Source organism: Amblyomma americanum, chromosome 1, assembly GCF_052857255.1.
Source record: "Amblyomma americanum isolate KBUSLIRL-KWMA chromosome 1, ASM5285725v1, whole genome shotgun sequence".
Lineage (NCBI taxonomy): Eukaryota > Metazoa > Arthropoda > Arachnida > Ixodida > Ixodidae > Amblyomma > Amblyomma americanum.
In genome coordinates this window covers 124868649-124891461 of record NC_135497.1, presented here as the reverse complement: position 1 = coordinate 124891461, position 22813 = coordinate 124868649, and the positions used below count along the sequence as shown (strand labels likewise).

The 22813-nt window shown below is 42.7% G+C and overlaps 1 protein-coding gene across 1 annotated transcript in view; it reads right to left on the bottom strand.

The window, feature by feature from the left end:
* Nucleotides 1-13446: 13446 nt before the first annotated feature.
* The window catches only part of LOC144113618 (protein PALS2-like), a 32473-nt gene continuing 23106 nt past the window's right edge, over nt 13447-22813 (bottom strand). The window contains exons 12-14 of the mRNA XM_077646782.1: nt 21470-21601; nt 20614-20685; nt 13447-14691 (exon numbers count right to left, since the gene is read on the bottom strand). Coding sequence (XP_077502908.1) covers nt 14515-14691; nt 20614-20685; nt 21470-21601 — 381 coding nt within the window. The 3' untranslated portion in view covers nt 13447-14514. The remainder of the gene's footprint in view (nt 14692-20613; nt 20686-21469; nt 21602-22813) is intronic.

Genomic DNA, 22813 nt, shown 5'->3' with positions numbered 1-22813 from the left:
AAATGCGGACAACTGGCTTTCGTTTGCAGCAGCAAGAACACCGCTACCTTTTCTCCCTCTATACATAAGCACAGTTTATTCACAAGTGCGTGATCACGTGATGTGCTCTTGACAACAGGACGAGGTTACGCACGCGGTGCTGGCAAGGGTCAGCAAGGGTTTATTTCTTACTCAAGAAGTCGCTGGCAGCTATAGCGTCAGGTCTGCTTCATCGCATTTAACTGCGTGGAAGTCAATACGATGGTTGAAACCAGAGCAGGCGCGTACTTTATTACGGCTGATTGGTTTTTACATGCCAAGACAACACTGTTGGTCACCGGTATAATTTCGTCCCCTTAAATTTCTTTAAAGGGTCATTCCACGCCAGACGCGCCAGAGTTCGTGCTCTACCCTCACCGATTTCTTCCAGAAAATTTATGGCTCTTTATTGCACTGTCGAAAGTGAATATTTTTGCGGGAAAAAATTTTCGGTCATGTGACAGCCCTTTGAATTTTCCGGATAAAGGCAAAACTAGGTAACATTAAAAAATTAACAAAATAGTTATTTTTATTTCACAGCTCAAAATTTTCCCGAACGATGTATAAACATTGTACCTCAGAATCAGCTAGAAATAAATTGCCAGAAGAAAATTTTTTAGGTACGTTTTGTTCATTATTTTAGCACAAAAATTACCATTTTTAGATTTTTTTTTTCAAAAAGTAGGCGAAATTTGTGCGCAACATAAACCGCTTCTTCGGCTGTAAGGTTGATGCAATATTCTTTTATAATGTTCCAACTCGAATAGACCAAAAGAAATTTCAGAAAAAATTCTGAATTTGCAACAAAGCGCGTTTTGCCGCATACTCAGCCCGAAAATCTATGCTGAGGTGCCACTGAGGTGGCGCTGAGGTGCCACTGAGGCGAAATGAGGCGCAAATTGCACCTAATTTCACAGTAATATCATTTCAGTTTCGATCAGCGATTGTTATTGCGGTGGTCCTTGTTTTAGGCAGGAAAAAAAATTTGATTTGAACGCCACCTCACTGCACAATACGGCAATGGCACTGCTCGAAATCCTAATCTGCCGCGCACTCACGGTGTGCCGTGTCGTCGTTCGGGCGTTCCTGTTCCCACGCTCTGATCGCAGCAGGCACCGGCGCTCCTCACGTGCTGTTTACACGAGCAGTGGTATGCGCGCCTGGCATCAAGTGACTCGGCATCTGGCGCAGCGCGTCTGGCCTCCGCTCCGCTCTGCTTTCGCTCGCTCTCTCCCACCTCGATCGTCCGGAGCCGACATATTTCGTCGGGCTCCCATAATACGCAACAGCAGTTGTTCGCCTATAGCAGAGCAGACGCAGTCCAGCTCTTGTCCCAAATATAAAATAAGGCAGTTTGCTGCTGAGGCATGTTGTACTATAGCTAAGTTGCAACTAATAAAATTTCCTCAATGCCACTAGTTCGGTCGTAGTGAAGTAATAAAGTCGCCCCAGCAAATATGAAGAATATCATGCGCCGAACAAGCGGTCGTTGGATGATCGTCCGGAAATTTATTGCGAGTCTTTCATTTCATGAAATAATAAATTTAAAGCCCACTTTTTGAAACAACATACGAGTCGACAGCTAAAGATGTGCACGAAAGTAGCGAAACGGCCGGTTAATGCTGACACTCTCAAATCATACGGACCAATCTTCTTCGATGGTCAAAGTACGCAGCGTATGACAGCCACATTGCTGCCATTATCAGAGGGCCGCTTCAGGGGCACAACTCGCGCTTGGCCCGCGCAGTTTTGGCTCCAATACGCTTACTCCTCTTTACTGCGCCAAGTTTACTCAGTTGATGCGATAAACCGATGCGCCGTGAGTCACGCCTGATTTTTATTTTTTTCCGCTGGCCCACACGTTTGCACGTTTGATTGCCGAAACACAACCCGCGAACTTTTCCTCTCTGTTCAGCAATTGCTGCGTGCACTTGCCATGGGATGTGGCGCCCAGAAAAGTAAACTTCTAGCCGTAAGTTACAGAGGCAGAAAGACGCAACCAGGTTTGTTATATAAACGCGCAAACACGCCACCTCTATATCCAAAGTGGCGGAGCTACCACTACTTCTGGGAGCAGCCTATAGGTAGAATCTTGCTTGTTTTCAAACGTCACAACCTCGCGCTTTTTTGTTAATGTTGGCGACCTCCTGTGAGCCAGTCCTCCGTTACTCGCGACGACGGTGCAAAACGACTCAACAGAGATGAAGACGAAATCGCCGCCTGGCACGTAAAAACGGCAGGCGTGATTGCGGAGCCATGGACTTGGACGCGCACTTTGGAAGAAATTTAAAATAATTAACATCGTCATTGGAGACTTGTACAATGGGTGAATGACAAAACTAGAAGCGTATTTTATTTTTATTTTCTGCCTCTAGCACTTCTGGTAAGCAAGACCCACTGAGCTACTGCCATGCGGCTTGCGCAGAAAATAAGGCAGAGACATTCCCATTGTCGCATAAGTTTTAACTGCTAAAACTTCCTCTGCTTCGCGTTTTTTCGTGCTCATAAATTTCAATGACAACGTGATACTTTAGATATGAATACATATTTTTAATCACGTCTACTGTGGAAAGCGAGAACAATATGATCGCCTTCCCCGCGCACTATTTATCTCGGAACAACCACGCCTTGCGCTCTCTATTTGTTCATAAGCAGTGGATGCAAGGCACGTAATTGATAAGGTCACTCCGGTACAATCTTTTCGTACGACTATATTAGGTTCTTACCATCCACCCGTCCGAGTGCATGCTTCCAGTCACAGCGAATGCATGAGCCAATAACGAAATACAAAAAGAATTACAAAAAGAATCAATATATCATCCCCTTCCCCTTTCTCTCTACGGAAATAACAAATCCTCATACACGCACGCCGCAATAAGGCCTTCCATTACACGGACATTCATGCATAAAACACCTCGCGCTTCCCTTGGTTGCGTGCGCGCAGCGATGGCTGTTTACAAACAGCGCCTCTTATTTACATAGGTCCACGCAAGTCGTCTTTAGAAATAGTAGCTGACGACAACTGCTCTGTCGTATGGTGCTGTAAGCGCTCCACTGCACATTGTGCAAACTTCCTGTCCCCATACTCTCTGCATTGCTGACAAGCAGTGACATCATGCGGACATCCACGTATAGCAGGGCTCCTAAGATATATTTTTGCAGCAATACCCTGACAACAACGTACCAGTGTACCGGCGAACCACTCACGCAACGGAGGAAACAGCCTATTCGCCACCGCAGCGAAGGAGAAATTAAAGTTGGCTTGCGTCAATAGAATGCCAGCTCCTGAACACAAAAAGACCACTCTTACTGAAAACAAAGCTCTCGTAAGGTAGGAAAGGGCAAGAACTAACATCCAGCTATCGCCGTATCGCCTCCACAGGCCAATCTCGCAAGCACAAGGTACAAACGCGATGGCAAAATAGCCGAAACACAGCACGGATCTCTGAGGCTGACAAACGTGCATGAAGGTTACACGTTTGGATACTGAAGTATACAGGGTGTCCAGGCCAACTTTAGCCAAGAGTTAAAAAAGAAGATATTTTAGACAGGTCAGGGAAACCACTTACATACACCTTCCAACCGGCTTGCGCATCATAGGCAATTTTTTGCATTGCAATTAATTAGCAATTAAGATCATTTTTCTAAATGCGTAAATATTGACTTTAGACGGCAGATGTGAATAGCAAAGTTAGCACCGTCAGAAAACCCCCATTCCATTTATTTGCGATAACGAAAGCCTCACGTGTACCTTTTTTCTGAGCTCAAAAGAAAGCCCGCGAAATACCAAAAAATCACGTGACAAGCGCATCCGAGCGCTACGATTGTGGTGCTCTCAATCCTGGCTTGAGTGAATGAAATCAGCTGCTGGCATGCCGCGACGACACCATTGCTCCGGCAGACCGATATGTCGACGGTGGTTGCACTGTCACGACCCCATTGCTCCGGCAGACCGGTATGTCGACGGTGGTTGCACCGTCACGACCCCATTGCTCCGGCAGGCCGATATGTCGACGGTGGTTGCACCGTCACGACCCCATTGCTCCGGCAGGCCGGTATGTCGACGGTGGTTGCACCGGTCTGCCGGAGCAATGGCGTCGTGACGGTGCAACCACCGTCGACATATCGGCCTGCCGGAGCAATGGGGTCGTGACGGTGCAACCACCGTCGACATATCGGTCTGCCGGAGCAATGGTGTCGTCGCGCCATGCCAGCAGCTGATTTCATTCACGCAAGCCAGGATTGAGAGCACCACAATCGTGGCGCGCGGATGCGCTTGTCACGTGATTTTTTGGTATTTCGCGGGCTTTCTTTTGAGCTCAGAAAAAAGGTACACGTGAGGCTTTCGTTATCGCAAATAAATGGAATGGGGGTTTTCTGACGGTGCTAACTTTGCTATTCACATCTGCTGTCTAAAGTCAATATTTACGCATTTAGGAAAATTATCTTAATTACTACTTAATAGCAATACAAAAATTGTCTAGATGCGCAAGCCGGCTGGTAGTTGTATGTAAGTGGTTTCCCTGGCCTACCTCAAATATCCTATTTTTTAACCCTTGGCAAAAGTTAGCCTGGACAGCCTGTATAAGTATTGTTATGAAACAGCTAGAGAACTTTTATCACACGAGAAAGGCGGTAAAAAGTCAACCTGAATGTTGAAGCCAAAGAAAACCTATACTTGGCGGCACAACAGGTGCAATAAAATTGTGACCCATTAATGTTTTTTTTTTGTCGTTAAAATAAAAATGGACTTGTACTTTCGATTCTGGTACTAGTATTGTAAAAGGCATTGGTTAAAATCTGGGAAAATTTTTATTTGCTTACGCCTAATAGTTCCTGAGAAAAAGTACACGAACTTCCAGAAATGCTATTTTGAGAAAAATGCGGATGAAGCACATCTGAAAACTCGCACCTTTCCGTTCGACACGATCACGAAAAAAGATCCAAAAGCATTTCCGAAGTCGCAAATAGCCAAGTGTAATATATTTGCTGAACGCTAATAACGTGCTCCGTTAGAAGGCCGCCAAACCTAAAAATTGCAAAGAAAGTGAAGTGAGAAAAATGCGAATAAAACCTCTAAAAACTTCCACCTTTCCGCTAGACGTGACCACAAAAAGGATTTAAAAAGCATCTCTGAAATCGCGAACACACAAGTGTAATATATTTTATGAAAGCTAATTAAATGCTCTATCATCAGGGTGCAAAATCTAAGAGTTGATAATATTTTGAAAAAACAGTCTCTTCCCAACTCAAGCAGTGGAAAAAAAAATTGAAATCGTAAGTACCTAGCAGACGATTTTTCCATAATTCTTTGCATTCTCTTCGGAAACGCATTTCACCCGTACCGACATTGAACTCGAATCTTCACATGCACAGTAAGGAACGAACTTTTTTTCTGGAGCGCAAAACAGCCGGCCTGTGCCTCTTAGGAACTGACGAGTGTGCCATGTGGCGTAGTGGCAATATGGGACAATTGCTGGTGGCATTGAACTTCAAATATTCGTTTCTCGCCTAAAACAAAAACAACAAACACTTCGATAAATAACGCTGAGCGAAATTACGATAACATCAGCTATCAAAGGAACCACAGTCTGTATTTTTACCTGGACCACTCAGTGTGGAATTTAAGGTGAAAACGCGACAAATCGCATCATTTGCAACTTCCAATTTTTTTCGTGAGATTTATTCTGTTCTATTCGAGTACAAACATTTTAACAGAGTAATGCATGTTTATGTCCAAGAAATCTGATAAAGCGGTTTATATTGTTCATGAATGTCGCCTACGTTCTTGAGGGAAAAAAATGATAAAAATGATGCTTTTGGGGCTATATTAATGAACTGAAAACACATCAAGGTTTTCTGCTGGCTGTATATTGCTGACTGATACTAAAGTACAATGCTTCTGCATTGTTCGCAAAAACTTGAACCGCAAAAGAAAAATTTCTTGCACATTTTTTTAATGAGTTCTAGTCTTGCATTCGTCTGGAGGAAAGTTCAAAGGGCTGCCGCATGACAGGAAAAATTTCCGCAAAACTATAGAGGGAAATTACTTTCGACAGAGCGATAAAAAGCCGTAAATTTTCTGGAATAAATCGGGAGATAGTTTGGCGTGGAATGACCCTAAAGTGCACAGAAATATTAGCACATGAACGTTTTCGCGTTTCGCTTCCCTCAAAATTCGTTCGCGGTGCACGGCCGCGATCAAAATCCGCGACCTGCTATTTTCGTACCATCTCCGCTGAATGAACGGTTCGGGTATAAAAGCATGTCGCCTTTCGGGTATAAAAGCATGACCCCCGAATGGGCAGAAATGACACCTTGCCCCGTCTTCAAAAGAAAACTCAAAAACGGATATCTGCCGCCTTCGTAACAACGAAAGCTTCCGTCTGCGGTGTTCGGCGTATCGCGCCGCGCGCGCGCTGCCGCACCCCACACGCACAGGTCATCTGATCGCGTGCGTGTCACGTGCTCTGTGTCGCAGAGCAAGTGACATACGCCGCCGTGTTGGCAATGCCCGCTTCGAATCACCGGTTTCGGTTTTACGCGTCGGGAGGCCAAAAATTCCTTGCGCCGCAGCTGCTTATGGCTATTACTAACAGCAAGCTCCAAAATTCTGTTTAACAGAAAGACGCCTATTATTTAAGAGGTTAGCTACCACATTTTGCAACTTAACATGCCCCAACTGTTTTCTGATGTCATCCGTCGGACATACTATGGCGAAGAAAGCGTCCATTTAGTAAACAAGCAATTTTTTGTATATTACCAAACTAAAATAAAAATACCCAGTTAAAATATAAAATAAATAATTGAAATAAATTAAAAACAAACGAAATATAAAAATTAAAATAAATTAATGAAAATACCCAGTTTTCCGATGCCGCTCGGACACACCTGCGGAAACGTTTCGACGTATTGCCACTTCAAGCGTGAAATCTGCTCTCGGCACTGAACACTCCGGTTGTGTTGAATGCTATATATTTAGTATAACACGCTGGCATCAGAAAACGCACTTTACCAAAACAATATACCGCACGTATATGCCGCGTCACGCTGGAATATTGTAAACGGTCTTTTGGCAATACAACGCCGCAGATGCTTGTGCACAGTAAGTGCAGCCTGTTTATACCGAACAACCTAAACCTGCAGCGACACGAGGCTGAAGGAAGAACACTTGTGCTGCGCCAATGGTCCGCGGTACTGTACCACCACCTTAACATCGCTAATCCCTACCTTTACCACAGCGTACGTTTTGAAAAAAAAAAAAAACCTTTGGAATCACTGGAGTCCCTGGAAATAGAGCGGGGAGCGGCGTTACGGCGCGATGGGGCATCGAAGAGAATCGAGCGAAAACGACACGCCACAGCGCGTGAGTCGATGCGAGTCGACCTTCAAGAAACTGCGCAGAAACCACGAAAGGAAATGTGAAAGAACTAGGTCGTGAATCAAGAAAGTCTACTGAAGAATTTCAGTGCACAAGGAAAAAAAAAAAACGGCATGCCATGTCCAAAATCTCTTAGTGTGTGGTCAACAAAGAGTGCGAAGGAGAAAAGAATAGGAATAGCAAATGAAGGGGGATAGGTAGCAGGCAGCGAGGTCTCACTAAAGTGCGAGGTGCCGTGGCAGGGTTGCTCGCGTGCACGAGTCCTCCGCTCTATTGCATAAGTAATTCCAAAACTAATGGACTCGCGTGTAGGCAGGCGGCAGCAGCCCAGTACTGGAGGACAAAGGTCTCACATGCCCAGCTCCCTGAACGATCCAAGAAATTATACCGATCGGCCTGCTGAATTGATCGCCCGAAATTCGGCAGTCGATACAACGCGTGTGCGCAGTTTTCAATAATGGATTTTATTTTTCTTTAGCTCTGTAATTTTTCTGAATGCCTGCGCTTATGCAGCGTAAACTCGTAATCAAATTATGGACTGCAACCTCAGCAGGTGGCCTGTAATCCAACTCCCTGCACAACCATAACCAAGCTCCCACACCATCCATTCGGCAAATAAGTCAGTTTTATGCACGGAACCTAGTTAGTTAGGCAACGTAAACTACAGGATAAAAATAAATAATAAAGCCAGCACACACTAAGGAAATACAGCTGGGATAATACAGCGGGCAGCGATCTAAAGCAAGCAGAAGCATTTTTTCATTTCACACCAACTTATTAGTAAGGATTTTTTCAAACCACTGGAGAAATGTGCAAACTGCTGATTAGTAAGTTGCAGACCAGTACAAGACACTGCAAAATGGTGCCACGTACTCTATATTTCTACAAATACAGGATTATTCCGGATCTATTTTGTTTTTGAAGGAAATGCGTGAAACCCCAAAATGAAAGAAAGGTGTGGGAGCCCCGCAGTAGCCAGTGTGGCTGGGCAAACTTGAGCGCGCCATGTCGGCAGCCACCAGGGCAGTGCTGCCAGTTGCACAGCCCACACATTGGGCACTTCGACCAGAGCGCAAAGAACATTTCCTTGCAAATGCCACAACATACCTGGTTTTTTTTGACGCTCGACATTAGGCAGAGTTGAAAAATGCTGCTGTTAGCCCTCAACAACCCCCAAAAATACTGCTTGTGTTTAATTTCCACAATCTGTAGATTTTTTTTTTAAAACCCTTGGCAGCCTCCAATTCATGGGACACTTTGTATATACTATTAGAAATGAAGGAAAGTAATTATTTTGACCAATAACTCTTACAAAGTGCAGACATTTTGTTTACCCTTAAGGTAAAACAAAGATCAGTTTAACATAAAAGTGTCCAACTGAAAAATGAGTTGGTGCTTTAGAACCGTGAAGGGTAGCATGACAAAACAAAGACTGTGGGGTGGAATTGTGAACGCTTACTTAGTGGTAGTGCTAGTGTGAATCCCATCTTTATTCTACTGTGCTACCCTTTTTCACTGACCCAGAAGAATCTATAACGGGGCTAATCACCGAATACAATTTACCAACACCACTCTTCCTCACCTTGAAGCAGCATTCAGCCTAATGCAGCCAGTCGATTATCTTTAGTGTGGCGACACAGCACATGCTTAGAGGTGCATCAAACCTGAAACTATATAAGTCTCACAATAAACGCACATTCTGTGTGATGGCATGGCTTAGTGCACCATTCACAGCACGACTAAATATAACTAAACATGCAAAAGCGTACAATGGCCTGACACAAGTAAATTTTTTCAGTGTTGACAGCTTATTCTACACAAAAAAAGAAAAATCCCAGGATGAATGGCCAGGGAAGCTCTCAAAGTAGGGTCAGCTTTATGGCACATGTGGTCAGAGAAAATGACGTGTAAAATAAGAGAACAGTGCCTAATGATAAGCTTCCAGACCTGTATGACTTATCAAATGCACTGAACTGAAATTCAATTCTGAGAACATGTGTGGCTTTTTGCAAGTGTGTTACCAGACAAAAAGCACAAAAAGGTATCCCCCAATCTGCACCAGTCCTGAAAATAAAATGCCTTAAAACCACTACACATTTTGCAATGCAAATATGGCGTATATGCATGTGATAACTGAATACTGCAGAGCCACTGTGGCATGCAGCAAGTAGTACTCAGTGCCCACCATGCAAGATACAGAGACAATGGAATGCACAAAATTAGGAAGTGTCCTGTAATGAACAGAACACCAACTTTATTCTGCAGCTGTCAAAGGCACACCTCTGGACGGATGATGCCAGAATGGCAACCAGGTAACAGGTCTATAAAAATCTCAGTTGTAAAGATGCCAGATACAGAAGCACACACAAACTAACAAATGAAAATTCAAGCACAGGTGTAAAAGAAAATGGCTGTATAGTGCCATGAAAACATGATGCCAGTCTGTTTCATCTGTAATGCAACAGTGTCTTCAAACAGTGTGAGATCTGTTTCTAATGCAATGGCTCCAAATTGAGGTCCAAGACACACAAGTGTTGCTTCCATATTTCTAAATGACAAAAATTACACAGGCCACTGAAAAGTGCACTACTCTTGGGAACAGGTTTCACCACTTAGTAAAAAGGCAGAAATACAGCTTTGTAACCAGAAGCAAAATCTCACTACATCACACTATGATCAACAATGCACACAATTCGCGCATCACAGCACGTAGTCTTCATTAGTATAGACAGTTTAAGCTTGGAAGTTCGCTTTTAATAAACAGTTATCATTGTGTGTAGCTGTGCACACTTCCACAGCAGACCGGGATTTAGGCTCAGGTTGAATGAAAAGCAATAAATGATTCACAATAGCCATACTGGACATCAAACAGTCATTTGGCTATTTTTTTTGCCCCCTATTCACAGAAAAAAAAAATGGCTGTGAAGCTCCTCAAATTTAACACAGACAGCCAGCATTAAGAGCCACAGCACTAAGAGCTAAAGGGGACAAAACTGTGTGCTGCAACCATTAAGGGAAGTGTGAATGCTATTTAATATCCGAGGCATCAAAAAATCCTGACTTCCCACCCACCCTACCCCATCTGTTCATAACTGGCACTTAAATTTAAATCATGCAGTGTAGCTACACCTGCACTTTTACAGTGCATACCTCAAAATATGTCAGCGTACAATAATGTCATAAGAGCAAAAATAACTTGCATTGCAATGTTCCCTTCAGTAGTGTTGCCTAAAATTGGAAGTTTTTTGGTTGAACAAATCCGGCAGCACAATATTTATTCAACACATTACCAATTATTACTGAATCCAATTTTTGAACAGATGTGAACCTTTCATATGCAGAGCATGTCGCCTGACATGAACAGCAACCGTTTCCAATCCACTACAAAGTAAAAAAATGTAAAGACTATTAGTATGACAAACTTGCAAGCCTAAACACTAAATAAGCATCACATTGATTATATATTTTTCCCTCAATGCTAATGACAGAAATGAAAGCACACATTTCCTACTGCATGGAAAAGCACGTTTCCTTCTTGAAATGAAAGCACCTTGAAGATCGTGGTGAAATTCCTAAGAGCTGTGCACTGCCTGTAATCACAATTTACATCAAAATTCTGCATGGCACACAATTGGTAGCAGTTGATGATGCAAAATGCACTATGCTATTACAAGAAAAGTAAAGTCAAACATATCTGTGATGTCATGAAGTACAAAGTACACAAATGAGCAACATTTCCTAAAGCAAGGCAGATGCTTCTGGTTTTATAAACTTGACTGTTCAAGGCTGCATACAAATCAGCAGTATATGAATATCCAAAATATGTGTCAAAATTCACAGACCTCTGCATAAAGTAAACTTATTACTCATAAAAATATGAATATGCCAAAGCATATCACTCTTGGTTATTACTAGCACCTCTATCATGAATCATTTGAATACCTGAGCACTTGTCAAATGACACAAAAGTGTTGCTGTTGCACATGTTATCACTACAGAGTTAAAATGCATTTATCTATGAATATAAAAATAGACTGACAGTTGCATGTCACCAAAACCTGGAATGTATTTGATCTTTGCCCACAGGCAACATCCCATGCAAAATTCTGCAAGGTACCTCTCGTAAAACCACACAAGTACAGATTATAATTAAGCGAGACCTCCCAATCTCGTTCATTGTCTCATGTGAATCATTCTTGCCAGAAAAGCAAAACCACTCACATTGTTAAGACAAGCCAAACCACAGGTACTCCATGATATTAAGCATATAATCTTTCTACCAATTTCTCCTCTGTAACATAATCCTGCGCCAAAGCCACGCATTTCGCTCAGCCGGGCTTTAACTCACTGCTCAAAGTTGCACAGAAAGGACTTCTTAGCTCAGCAGCACACCATTCATACAAGCGACCGAGCAAACCCAATTCATTATTCGTGCATTCATATATAAAGCAAGCATGTACATTATTTACCCACATGCTTAAAAGCATCATTTCACTTCTGCAAATGAAGCTTGAGTCAACAAGTAACATAAGCTAGCTACAGGTTCAACTGTTTCCCAAAACCATCACATCTGCTGTCTTAAGGTACGAACACATTGGCAGAAAAACGTGCGGCAAGCCGCTGGCGGCACAGGTGGCGAGGAGTGCGCAGGAAAGCGCGGCCGCACAAAGCTCCTTTCTTGCCAGACCGGTCGAGGTCCCTGCTAGTGGAGGAACACGCGTGGCTTCGCTGTAGCCTGTGGAAGGACACTTTGCTAGGAGCTAAGAGGTGGCGGCACTGACGCTCCCCACGTGACTAATTCGGGCGTTCATCATTGGTCTCCCCGGTCTGTGGCACGTGGCAAGCCGCCGAAAATGGCTCCTCGACCTATCCTTTGCGCGGCAGATCAATCCGCTGCCGCGGCAGGTTTCGCGGAAAGCGGCTTGCCGCCACTGGCGTGCCGCCCACGTTTTGCCGCCAGTGTGTCTGTACCTTTAAACCTGTGTCTGCAGCATAATGTTACCAGAAGAATATGCAGGTCAAGCCTCTGGGCTACAGTACAATACTACTGCAAATGATCTCCCCAATTTCATTTTTCTGTCAAATGTACTCTAGTGGACTTGTGGCACTGAAACATATACATCATAAGAGTAACTCACCAAAATTTGATCTAATGCGACAAGAGCCTTCTTCTCTCTTCACAAAAGGTGCGTGGTGATATGTGTGTGTGCGTGTGTGCATGCGTGTGCGGGGTTTTTTGAGACTACCATTATTTAATGAACCTTATACTGCAAATTTTTTTCTTGTCCTAATTTTTTGATTTCCCACCAAGTTTGGTAGCCATGTGACATTTCATTCTGGCACAAATTGATTTTAAAGTTTGCATTTCCGTGGCCTCAGTTCAGACGATTTCTATGAGCAACACTGAATTTTCAACGTCACAAACATGTGCCACATGTCAATACCCGCTCCCTGCTTCACTAACAAAGTTTTGCAAAGCTCATATTAGGTCGTCTCAGGCATTTTATGAACGGATTCAAAGTCACCAGCCACTATTTCAGCCATACAACAGGCGTACAAGTGTTTTTCTAGTAATGTTTATGGCATCATCACTGCTTCACGTGGAGCATCATCCCTGGCCATGGATTGAGTTTGGGTTTCAATTTGTCATTTTAGCTGTTTTAAAACTGTTCCACTTCATGTTTTTAAACATGGTTTGTTGTGACGGAGAGAGGGGACCTTAAGAAATGTGATGTGCCTGCCAACTCAAGACGTTCAAGAAACGTTTTGAGTTGCCCTTTAAAATCTATCCACATTTACGTAAATTAGACCATACAAGTTGTACAGCGCTGCACTGGGCCTGCCTCAGTAAAAAATCCATACCTTATGCACTGGCTTCAGTAATTGTGGCCCCAGCATCAGTGAAAAGACAATTACTGTGACATGTGTGCCATGACAAAGGCATGCGTATTCCAAACTTGTTGCTTCACATCAAATCTAGTTGAGTTACTCTTATAATCTCCGCTCGTTATCACCACAAGTCCTATACCTTGCATAAAAATGAAGGATAATATCAGATCATTTATTACCTCTTCTAACAAAGTCCCACATATTTTAACAAATAACACGCCATTTGAACAGTCATTAGTAAGCACTAATGATGTTCGCAGATTTAAAACCATTGCTTATTTTAACAACAGAGCAAGAAGAGCACAGGCAAAGAAATCAGATGTGCTTTCACTAGCAAACACAACATAGACAATGGTTCAACGCGCTGTATCTAGGTCATCTCACTGGGACATTATACAGATAAAAGTGCAACAGTCAAACATCATCGTGCTCTGCATGGAACCGGATGCAACTGATATGATGTACTATGAGTGATATGTATGTTTATGTATTGCAGGTGGCATCACCGGTTATACACAGTGGCAAGAAACCTGTGTTCACTCCACACATAACACAAGTCTACACACTACCCTTCATGTGAGGAGTGCACACATCTGTGTGTAATCAAAAGGCAAAATCAACAAACAGCTTCAAAATGGAATGCACAACACACGAAACAGCATCTGATGTAAAACAATGCTGCTCAGACAGCTATCTTTGAGATTCTTCATTTGGCCAACAAAAGGTCATCAACTTAAATGCCTGAATGCAGTACTTAAAACCTCCTTTCATACTTGTCACAGCCAGTACAGCCTTTCAAAGGCAAGATATCAAGTAAGAGGACGGAATTAGAATGGCTGTGGAAGGCACTCTTTGGGTGCCAACACAAGTAGCATGAAAAAAAAAAGGAGGAAAAAAAAAGGGGGGGGGGCGTAGTTACAAAATGAGACTCATTCATATTGAGTTATGGCATCTGCAAAGTACACAACCACAACTAAGCAGTAAAAGCAACACACAATCTCAATTTTTTTTCTGAACACAAACTGCAGGAAAATTGCAGTATTTAAGCATGTACCTGATTAGGATCAGCCTGTTATCTAAAAGAATGTTCTTAAAACCTACTACTTCCAGACCTTGTCTTTGCTTTTGACAAAATTTGTTGGCACAGGCCAACTAAAAGACACCCTTGGCTTCAGCCATAATGTTTTCAGAGGGCGTCGCTTGCCAGCACGCTCGCAAAAAATACTTCAGTATACCCATGAAATGGGCACCCACTGAGGTTCTGTTGATAGTGAATCAATCACATCCTTGAGCTGTTCAAAGGTCTTTTCAAAGTTGTTGTTTACAAGGATTGTGTCGAAATAGCGTTCATAAGCTCTCTGAAGCTGGGCACTTTCCTCAATGGTCCTCTTGAGATCTTCATCCTGTACAAAAAGGCAGGCTTAACTCTGGCTACAATGGTATTCATGGCTTATAATCGCAGCTCAGTGATTATCATGCCCTCTGGCAATAGCAGCTTCTATTAAAGACGCACATGTGACTGCAAAAATTTAGAAAACTATTCTTTTTTACACTTTGCAGTGACATTAAAAGCAGTCTTTATTAAACAGCAACGTTAAACTAAACGACAAGGATTGTTATCAATTCTTAGCCTGGCAACTTGGAGTATTATTAAGTTATTTAAATTCATAATTAAAATAATTTGTCACCTGCAGTCAATCCTCACAGATCAACATCTCCCAATTCTCCCTCTCCCTAATAAGTCAATTGTAACAAGAACGTTCTTTCAAGAATTCTCAAGGATTTTTCATGTTCTGGTTCAATAGCTTCGGCTGTAAGGAAGCAAATGTCTCCACAGTGAACTAATTTCGGCAGACAAATGTTTTTAAGCATTACAACGTGCACAAAAGTCCAGCCACACGAATGGTATGGCTCCACAGAAGTTAAGAAATACAACACAAGAATCAGACCAAATAATTGCACTGTCAGCTACACTGCAATACATGAATGACGTTATAAATAAAAGGAAATTTTTCCAACATAAAGCACCCACTAGGATATCTACGCATGTCTACAGCTATGATACATACTCGGCCCTTTTGCTGTCGAGAATAAAAATGCATGCATCAAAACATAAGAATGAAAACAGAAATAAATGCAATAAAAAAACAAACTACTACTACATTCTACACTACAGTGAATACATACTTTTCCCTTTCTCTGCAAATAGAAAAAATTGTAACATGCAACCATAAACAGTCAACTTTCAAAACAAAAAGCAGAAGGCATAAAAAAAATATAAACAGAACTTGCACAGAAAAAGAGCTTGCTAATTCAGTAAGATTAATTTTATTGCACTTCAAAGTACCAGCAAAAGCTTCTTTTTATAGGCTCAAATACACACTTTTTGCACTGAATCAGATCGCAAATTCTCTGAATCAGATCGCACAACCTGGCTGTATTCAACCTAGCTGGACACAACCTGGCTGGAGTGCACTAGAAGCTGCAGGACATACGCGATGCTTTAAATCATCAGTGGGACCAAAGGCAAACAAAACTTGTTTTCGAGATAACGGTATGGTGACCAAAAAAACACATCTCTGCGTAGCACCGCTGCATTTAATCTGTAAACCTTGCACACTACGTGAAGAGGCATAATAACCATATTGCTCGCTATGAGAAAAATTCTTGATTTCTTCTCTTCTGCAATATACACAACCATGACAGGGAAGCACTACTTGAAGCCCCAAAAAATTTCCTCTGCTTAGTACTGTGAAATAAACACATCATAATCTATAAGCTGCAAGCAGAATATACTCGAAAGATTAATAGAGTAATAGCAGCACTATGGTCAAGTGCTATGCTTGAAATTATAAACTCAAATGACCTTCCTACAGACTATCCAAAGCAATTACAATCAGCGATGCACAATTTCAGGGCACTGAATTAGCTATAGCGTAACAGCCATGAAAACTTCATAAACCTGACCAGCGATCATAGTGACTGGTCTTGAGCAGGCATTTAGTAACAAGCCTGAATTTGAGCCCAACAGTACCGTATTATCTTGCATAATTTGCGCCCGCAAGCATTTTGCACGCCCTAATTTATTGCCTGGATTTATAAAAAAAAAAATGGTAGGGTTTTAACGCAGTTAAAGCCGAGTAGGACATGTGAAAGCACTTGAGACAACATCGCCTCAAAGGCAACCACATGCAAGGTCTTATCGTCAGCCATTATTGGCAGCCGCGCGTGGGGAGGGGGTGATGGTTCCATGCGTTGACAGTGCAGCTGCGCAAGCAAGACCTCCACCACTGGTGCTCCGTCAAAGGTTGATGCTTCACACACATCTCGGGTTTTTCAGCTTTGCTAGTGAAGTAGCGCTTTCGCGCTAAAACTTTTACCCGCACATTTTATGCTCCCCATGTTTTCCGCTGTGACAGACCCCCAGCATGCACGAGATGACGCAGGTGCGCAGAAGGCAGGCTTGGGAAGAATGGTGTGGCCGCTTTGCCATGTGCAGCTGCGAAAGGTGCAAGTGGCGAGGGGACAAACTGCACACCGTTTACCCGGCTCGGCAATGCTGGCGGTCACTTTCCCGGATGAACAGGTGCGCATGCGCCAGAATCCGAAACTACCGAACCGTTTGCTTTTCAGTTTGCCACTACTCAGCCGGGCTGCATGAGAGGGCGCTGTTTTATCGCCTGTTATCTCCACTTGCCTTTGACTGCTGGCTTTGATAGTATTGTTGTGAATTTATTGCACTGTGCTGCACACGCACTGTCATGCCGTCCCGCAGGGAACTACATAAGGTAGGTGGAGCAGGTGCAGCTTTGTGTCTTATATTTGAATTCAACTTTTTTTTTGGCCAGTGAGGGGGGAGTTATAGTGTCGACGTATAGGCGGCAAAATACAGTATATATTGTGTGCTATGACCTTTCTAGTTTTTTAGGACGTGTTCACAAAATTTTTGCATAATATGCACACTCCCTGTTTGAAGCCTTATTCAAAGACAAAAAAAAAAGTGCACAAATTATGCGAGTAAATACGGTAGTTCTCTCATGCATAGACATCAGGGCCACCAAACTGCTCCCACAGGCAGCTGCTGAATCAATTTGAATGAAATACGGCGCATTGAAAGAGAAAGACTACTTGTAATATCTATTTCAGTACCTAGCCACTAACGGAAGCATAATTTCAATCTAAGCCTAAATTTTTACTCATACGTTGCCAAAGGTTACAAAACTTGAAGAAAACTTTTTAAAATTTCACATTTACGGCTCTATAGCTTTGCAACTTAAAAACAGACCTCACAATGCTGTAAACTACACCTGTTAGAGCACATAAGCATAATCAAAACTGGCATGTTAAAATTTATTCTATGCTGTGCAGTCACCTATAAAAAATAATTTTCAAACATGGAGGACGGAAAGAACTCGGGAGAGGTGGTTATGCCTAAGTTTTTGAAGCCGCACGTGAAAGCTCCCTCCTGCTCTGCCCCCCCCCCCCCCCCCCCCCCCCCCCCCCCCTGGCTGCCATCTCAGCGTGCTCGAGCATGCACAGCAGACAATGCAGCTGGGCCCAATGTTACTACTGCTATGCCGATGGCCAATGACTCCCAGTAGTCCTTGTGAAAGTGCATGACTTCCAGCACCCCCTTTCACATGCAGCTCAAATAGCGTGGGCCTCTCCTGAGGTTTTCTTCCTCCATGTTTGCAAATAACACCCAACGTCGTAGTTTACCACAATATAATTGAAGATGCCAATCTCGTTTCCTCTAAACATTCTAACAGGTGCAATTTACAGCAATGTGACATGTTTTTTTTTTTCATTACAAGATCACAGACTAGGCCAAAAAAATATATTTTTGAAAATTTCAATTCAGTGCGTTTTTGGCAATTTTTAGAAACATGAGAACTTAGGAAATCCCACTTCAAATAATTTGATTCTAATCTCTTCTTTCAGCATAAAACCATTTATGTACAAATAGTACAGCGACTTTCTGATGTGAGCATTTCTACCATTTGCTATTCCTAGACATTAAACTCCGTTTTCAGCAGGATCATGTGTGCTGGAAGTATTCCCCAAGGTCAGTGAAGCCGCTTTTAAATTTTCAGCCAGGAAATTATAAAATTGTGAAATGTGGCACTGCTGCGGCTTGCCTGGGATCATCTTTGCACAAGTCAGGTACTAACTCAATGAATGACAATTTCTGTGAACAAGTTGGCAGATTAAGGCTGGCTGGGTTTCCTGAGGATGTCTTGTCCCTCGCTTCAATAAGGTGCTTATGAAAGTTAAAGATACCAAGAGGTTATCACCCACGGTTGCTGAAGTGGGAAAGAAAAAGAAAAAAGTAACGGTTCTTCCATGTGTTTAACATTTCACTCAAATAAAAAATTGACGGTAATAAGTACAGTATCATTGTGCTATTTTTGGCCCCCAAAAAACGTGGCAGAATCTGCGCTATGGTCGGAACACACTCTGGTAGTGAAGGGCATGGCAGGGCTAGGGGATGTGCAGTAAACCTTGCAAACCAGCACGCCACTTGTGAAAAAGCGGTGGTCTATAAAATTCCGCTCTCCTGTGGTAGTACGTACATTGGACAAATTGGCCGCTGCTTAAATGTATGACTGCAGGAGCATAACCTATCTCTGAAGAAACTGCCTTCTTCAAAGTAGTGAAGCATTGTAGTGAATGTCGTGGGTGTGAACCTTTTTTTTACCAAACCACAATTTTTTTTTGGCATCATAATCAACTAACAAGGAAGGTGTTAGAGGCCTACCATATCTGTAAAGAACAAGCACACATGTGTTAGTGACCCATTAGTTGTCCTGCATGAAATGGAGTTGTACCGTACTTACTCGCATAATTTGCACACCCCCAACTTATTACCCGGATTTTTGAAGAAAAAAAAACAAATACTTTTACCCATATATTTTCACTCCCTGCTACGCAAGCACACCAGCAGGCTTGGGAACATAGGTGCGGCTGTGTCACACGCGCAGTTGCGAAAAGCGAGTGCGTGGCGTCAAAAACAGTCGGTAATCTGTTTGTAAATTGCTTCTAGTAAGAAAAAGTAAGCTGTGCACCGTTTACCTGGCTCGTTCACACCAGTGGTCAATTTCCTGTACGATAGGCTGCGAGTGTAAACTTCTGGTAACCTACGAAGCGTGAGTTGCATCATAATCCATAACTACCAAACCATTGGCTATTCTGTTTGCCACTACTCAGCTGGGCCGCATATGAGGGCGCCGTTTTATCGCCTTTTGTCTCCATTTGCCTCGGACTGCTGACTTTGCAATTGTATCGTTCCGGGTTTCTTGCTTTGAGCTGCACACGTGCCGTCATGCCATCCTGCAAGGAACTACATAACGTGGAACGGGCCGAGCGCAGGGGGTTATGCGTCGAGTTATGTTTGGAGTCAACTTTTTTTTGACCAGCGTGGGGCGCGAGTTGCAGAGTCGACTTAAACGTGGCAGTATGCCATATAAATTCTGCGTTATAACCTTTTTAAAGTTTTTAGGACGTGTTCGCGAAATCTCCGCATAATTTACACACCCCCATTTTGAAGCCTTAATTCTAGGAAAACAGAGTACGCAGATTATGCAAGTAAATATGGTATCTAAATGCACCTCATCCATATCTTCTCTTTTGTTGTTCTGTGAGTATACAATCAGTTCAGAGTCAGCGCTTGTGGTGTCTGCTCTTTCTACGTCCATTGTCTTTCTGCGTTGTTTTTTCCACGATGTCACTGATGATATGTACTGGTAGGCCTCCCTGTGTACGCTCCACAGCCGTGCTGCTTTTGAATCACATTTTTTAAATTCTAAAAACTGATATGACCATTACTACGGCGAACTACAAATCTCTCATTGCAACCAGGTGCCTAAGTGTAATACATAGTTAAAAATTTATCTATTAGAATTTAGTTAACCAGCTTACAATTCACATGATTGACCAGCCCCCTTGACATCTGCCACCACTGGCATTACTATGATGCAAAAGCTGTCTTTCAGACTATTTTAAAAAATTAGTGGCAGGCTTTGCAGAAACACCTGGTATATAAAAATAAATTTGCATTGTGCTCGCCATCACAAACGTCATTGATAAATTGTAGCAAAAACAGCCAAAGCAAGAGCCAATCCCTAATTTTCCATACTGTATTTTGGTTCTATACCCTTCAAAGTTAGCTCTAACTCTGCACTACAACGGCTCTCACAGCCTAACTGTTGCCTCATGACAGCAAACTTCATTGATAACCACAATTCTAAGTGGTATAGCTTATGGCAATGTTGAAGCATAAATCTACTTAGACTAAAGAAAATTATATATATAAAACAGTACGTTACCTCCTGAAGAGATGCCAAGCTTTCAAGAGTCCTTGCCCGTCGTGAACCATGTCGACTCATGGCTCTATCAAACTAAATTTATGAAGAAAAAAAAATAATCCAAGTTTCACTCCAAGCAAAGAGCACCAATAGTCAAGAGCAAAGAATTAAACTGTGAAGGAGCAAGAAAGATGAAGCATAAAAACTGCCTTACTATATGGTTAAATTTAATCACTCTTAAGCTGCACTGCTTGGTCCCAGCTGACTAATATTAACTACATGACAGTAATTAAATGAGAAGTTTAACCATGGTGAATAAATCACAAGAAAGCTTTTTAATATTGCAGCAAAGAAAGAAATCATACCAAGGAATAAAGGGCATAAATTAAAAGATAACTAATCCATGGTCTTCTGCATCACTTGGACCAAACTTTGCTGCTTGCAAAAACAAAAAGGCGTTGGCCCAAGATAACAGCAGCACTGTAGCTTACAGTAAGAGAAATTCATCTAAATGTACACACCCTTTGTATATATAAGCACATATATTTAACTTTAAACATATATGAACTTGAATGAATTCGTAACCAAACTTGGATTCAGGGCTGCTGGTCTACTTGGGAGTAAATTGCATACACTCTAACACCTACTCGAGAGGTTTGCCTGGCCTGTTAAATGAGCCACATTCAGGGCTGCTGGTGTAGACAAGCAGCCCTGTATGTGGCTCATTTAACAGGCCAGGCAAACCAGCAGCCCTGAATGTGGCTCATTTAACAGGACAGGCAAACCTCTCGAGTAGGTGTTAGGGTGTATGCAATTTACTCTTTAGTTTTAAATAGTTTCCCACATTAGCACTATCATTATGCGATACACATCCTACCGTGAGATTGCGGCTGCTTCCATATCCATGATGACGCCCATATTCATGCATCTGTCGGAAGTGCTCCAGCTGAGGTGCAGCAATGAAGACCACGTAAGGCATGAACTCTGGTGTGTTCAGGATTTTCAGATACTGGAAGAAGACATTGCCAACTATGAGTTCCTAACGACTCGTGGTGCAGCTGAGCTACTTTTTTTTTAAATGACAAAAGATGGGTCATAGCACACATAAGGCGCACTACTAAATGACTAGCACTCTATTCCTGCTGCTGACACTCCTCACTTAGAGCATGGTTGCAGCATCAACCTTCCCAACATATTCCTGCTGAACAGAAATGCACTTGGCCTACTTGTATGGCAGTTTTTACCAGCTCCTGGGGGGCACACTGCAGCTACTCCTTAGTCTAGTTCATGGACAACCATAAAATGACATACTTGCACATGTCTGTTGATGGCACCATTTCTTACTTTTTTATTCATGAAATTTTTATGTCCTGCACTTGCACCTAATCTAAGAGGAGCACTGTATTTCAGAGTTCCACGCGCACCCATGTACATGCTGGCGGTGTGGCACAGCAGACAGCACAAAATTAGGGAGTAAAAGTTTTTTTTTTTTTCCAAAAATCCAGATAAAAAGTTGGGGGTGCACAAATTATGCGAGTAAATAGAGTAGTAAGGCAGCCCATTCCAAGGTACTGCTGCATTGTTGTTTGCCTTGGTCACTTGTTTCTTTTAGTGTCACAGCATTATCGCGCACCGGCTGAAGTCCTCTGCAATAGTGTATATAACGTACGTAAACCAACTTATGAAAACCACTGCTTATACATTACTGGGATGTCTAGCTCTGCTGCTTTGATAATCACGCTTTAGCACCGTGCTACGCTAATCAGGAATCGTGATGTGCAGCCTCCATGCAACGGGTGCGGGTGTGCACCCAGCATGGCATGAATGGGGAGTAAGAAAAAGAGTTCCGACTTAGATTCACCTTTCCCTGCAGGACAAACCTCAACTTGCTTGATTTTTTTCCTTTGTTGAAAGATCTATCTGTGCCTAATTCACAAAGTACCCATCTTGTGCAGGCATGTGTGGTGTGGCGATGTCAAAAATGATTCTTGCCACCACCACACATCTCATTCCGAAGCGACCACCAGTTCAAAATTTCCCGACTGATTTGCACAGGACCCAGCTCCTGGACTGATTTGGATTGCAACTATTTCATTCCAAAGCCTAGTGCAGACTGGAGGCACCGCCCCATTCAGTCACCTCTATACCTTCTTTCCAAAAGATCCAATTCGTACAACAATGTACTCGATTTTGTTCATCACGTTGTTCAATGTTTTTCACC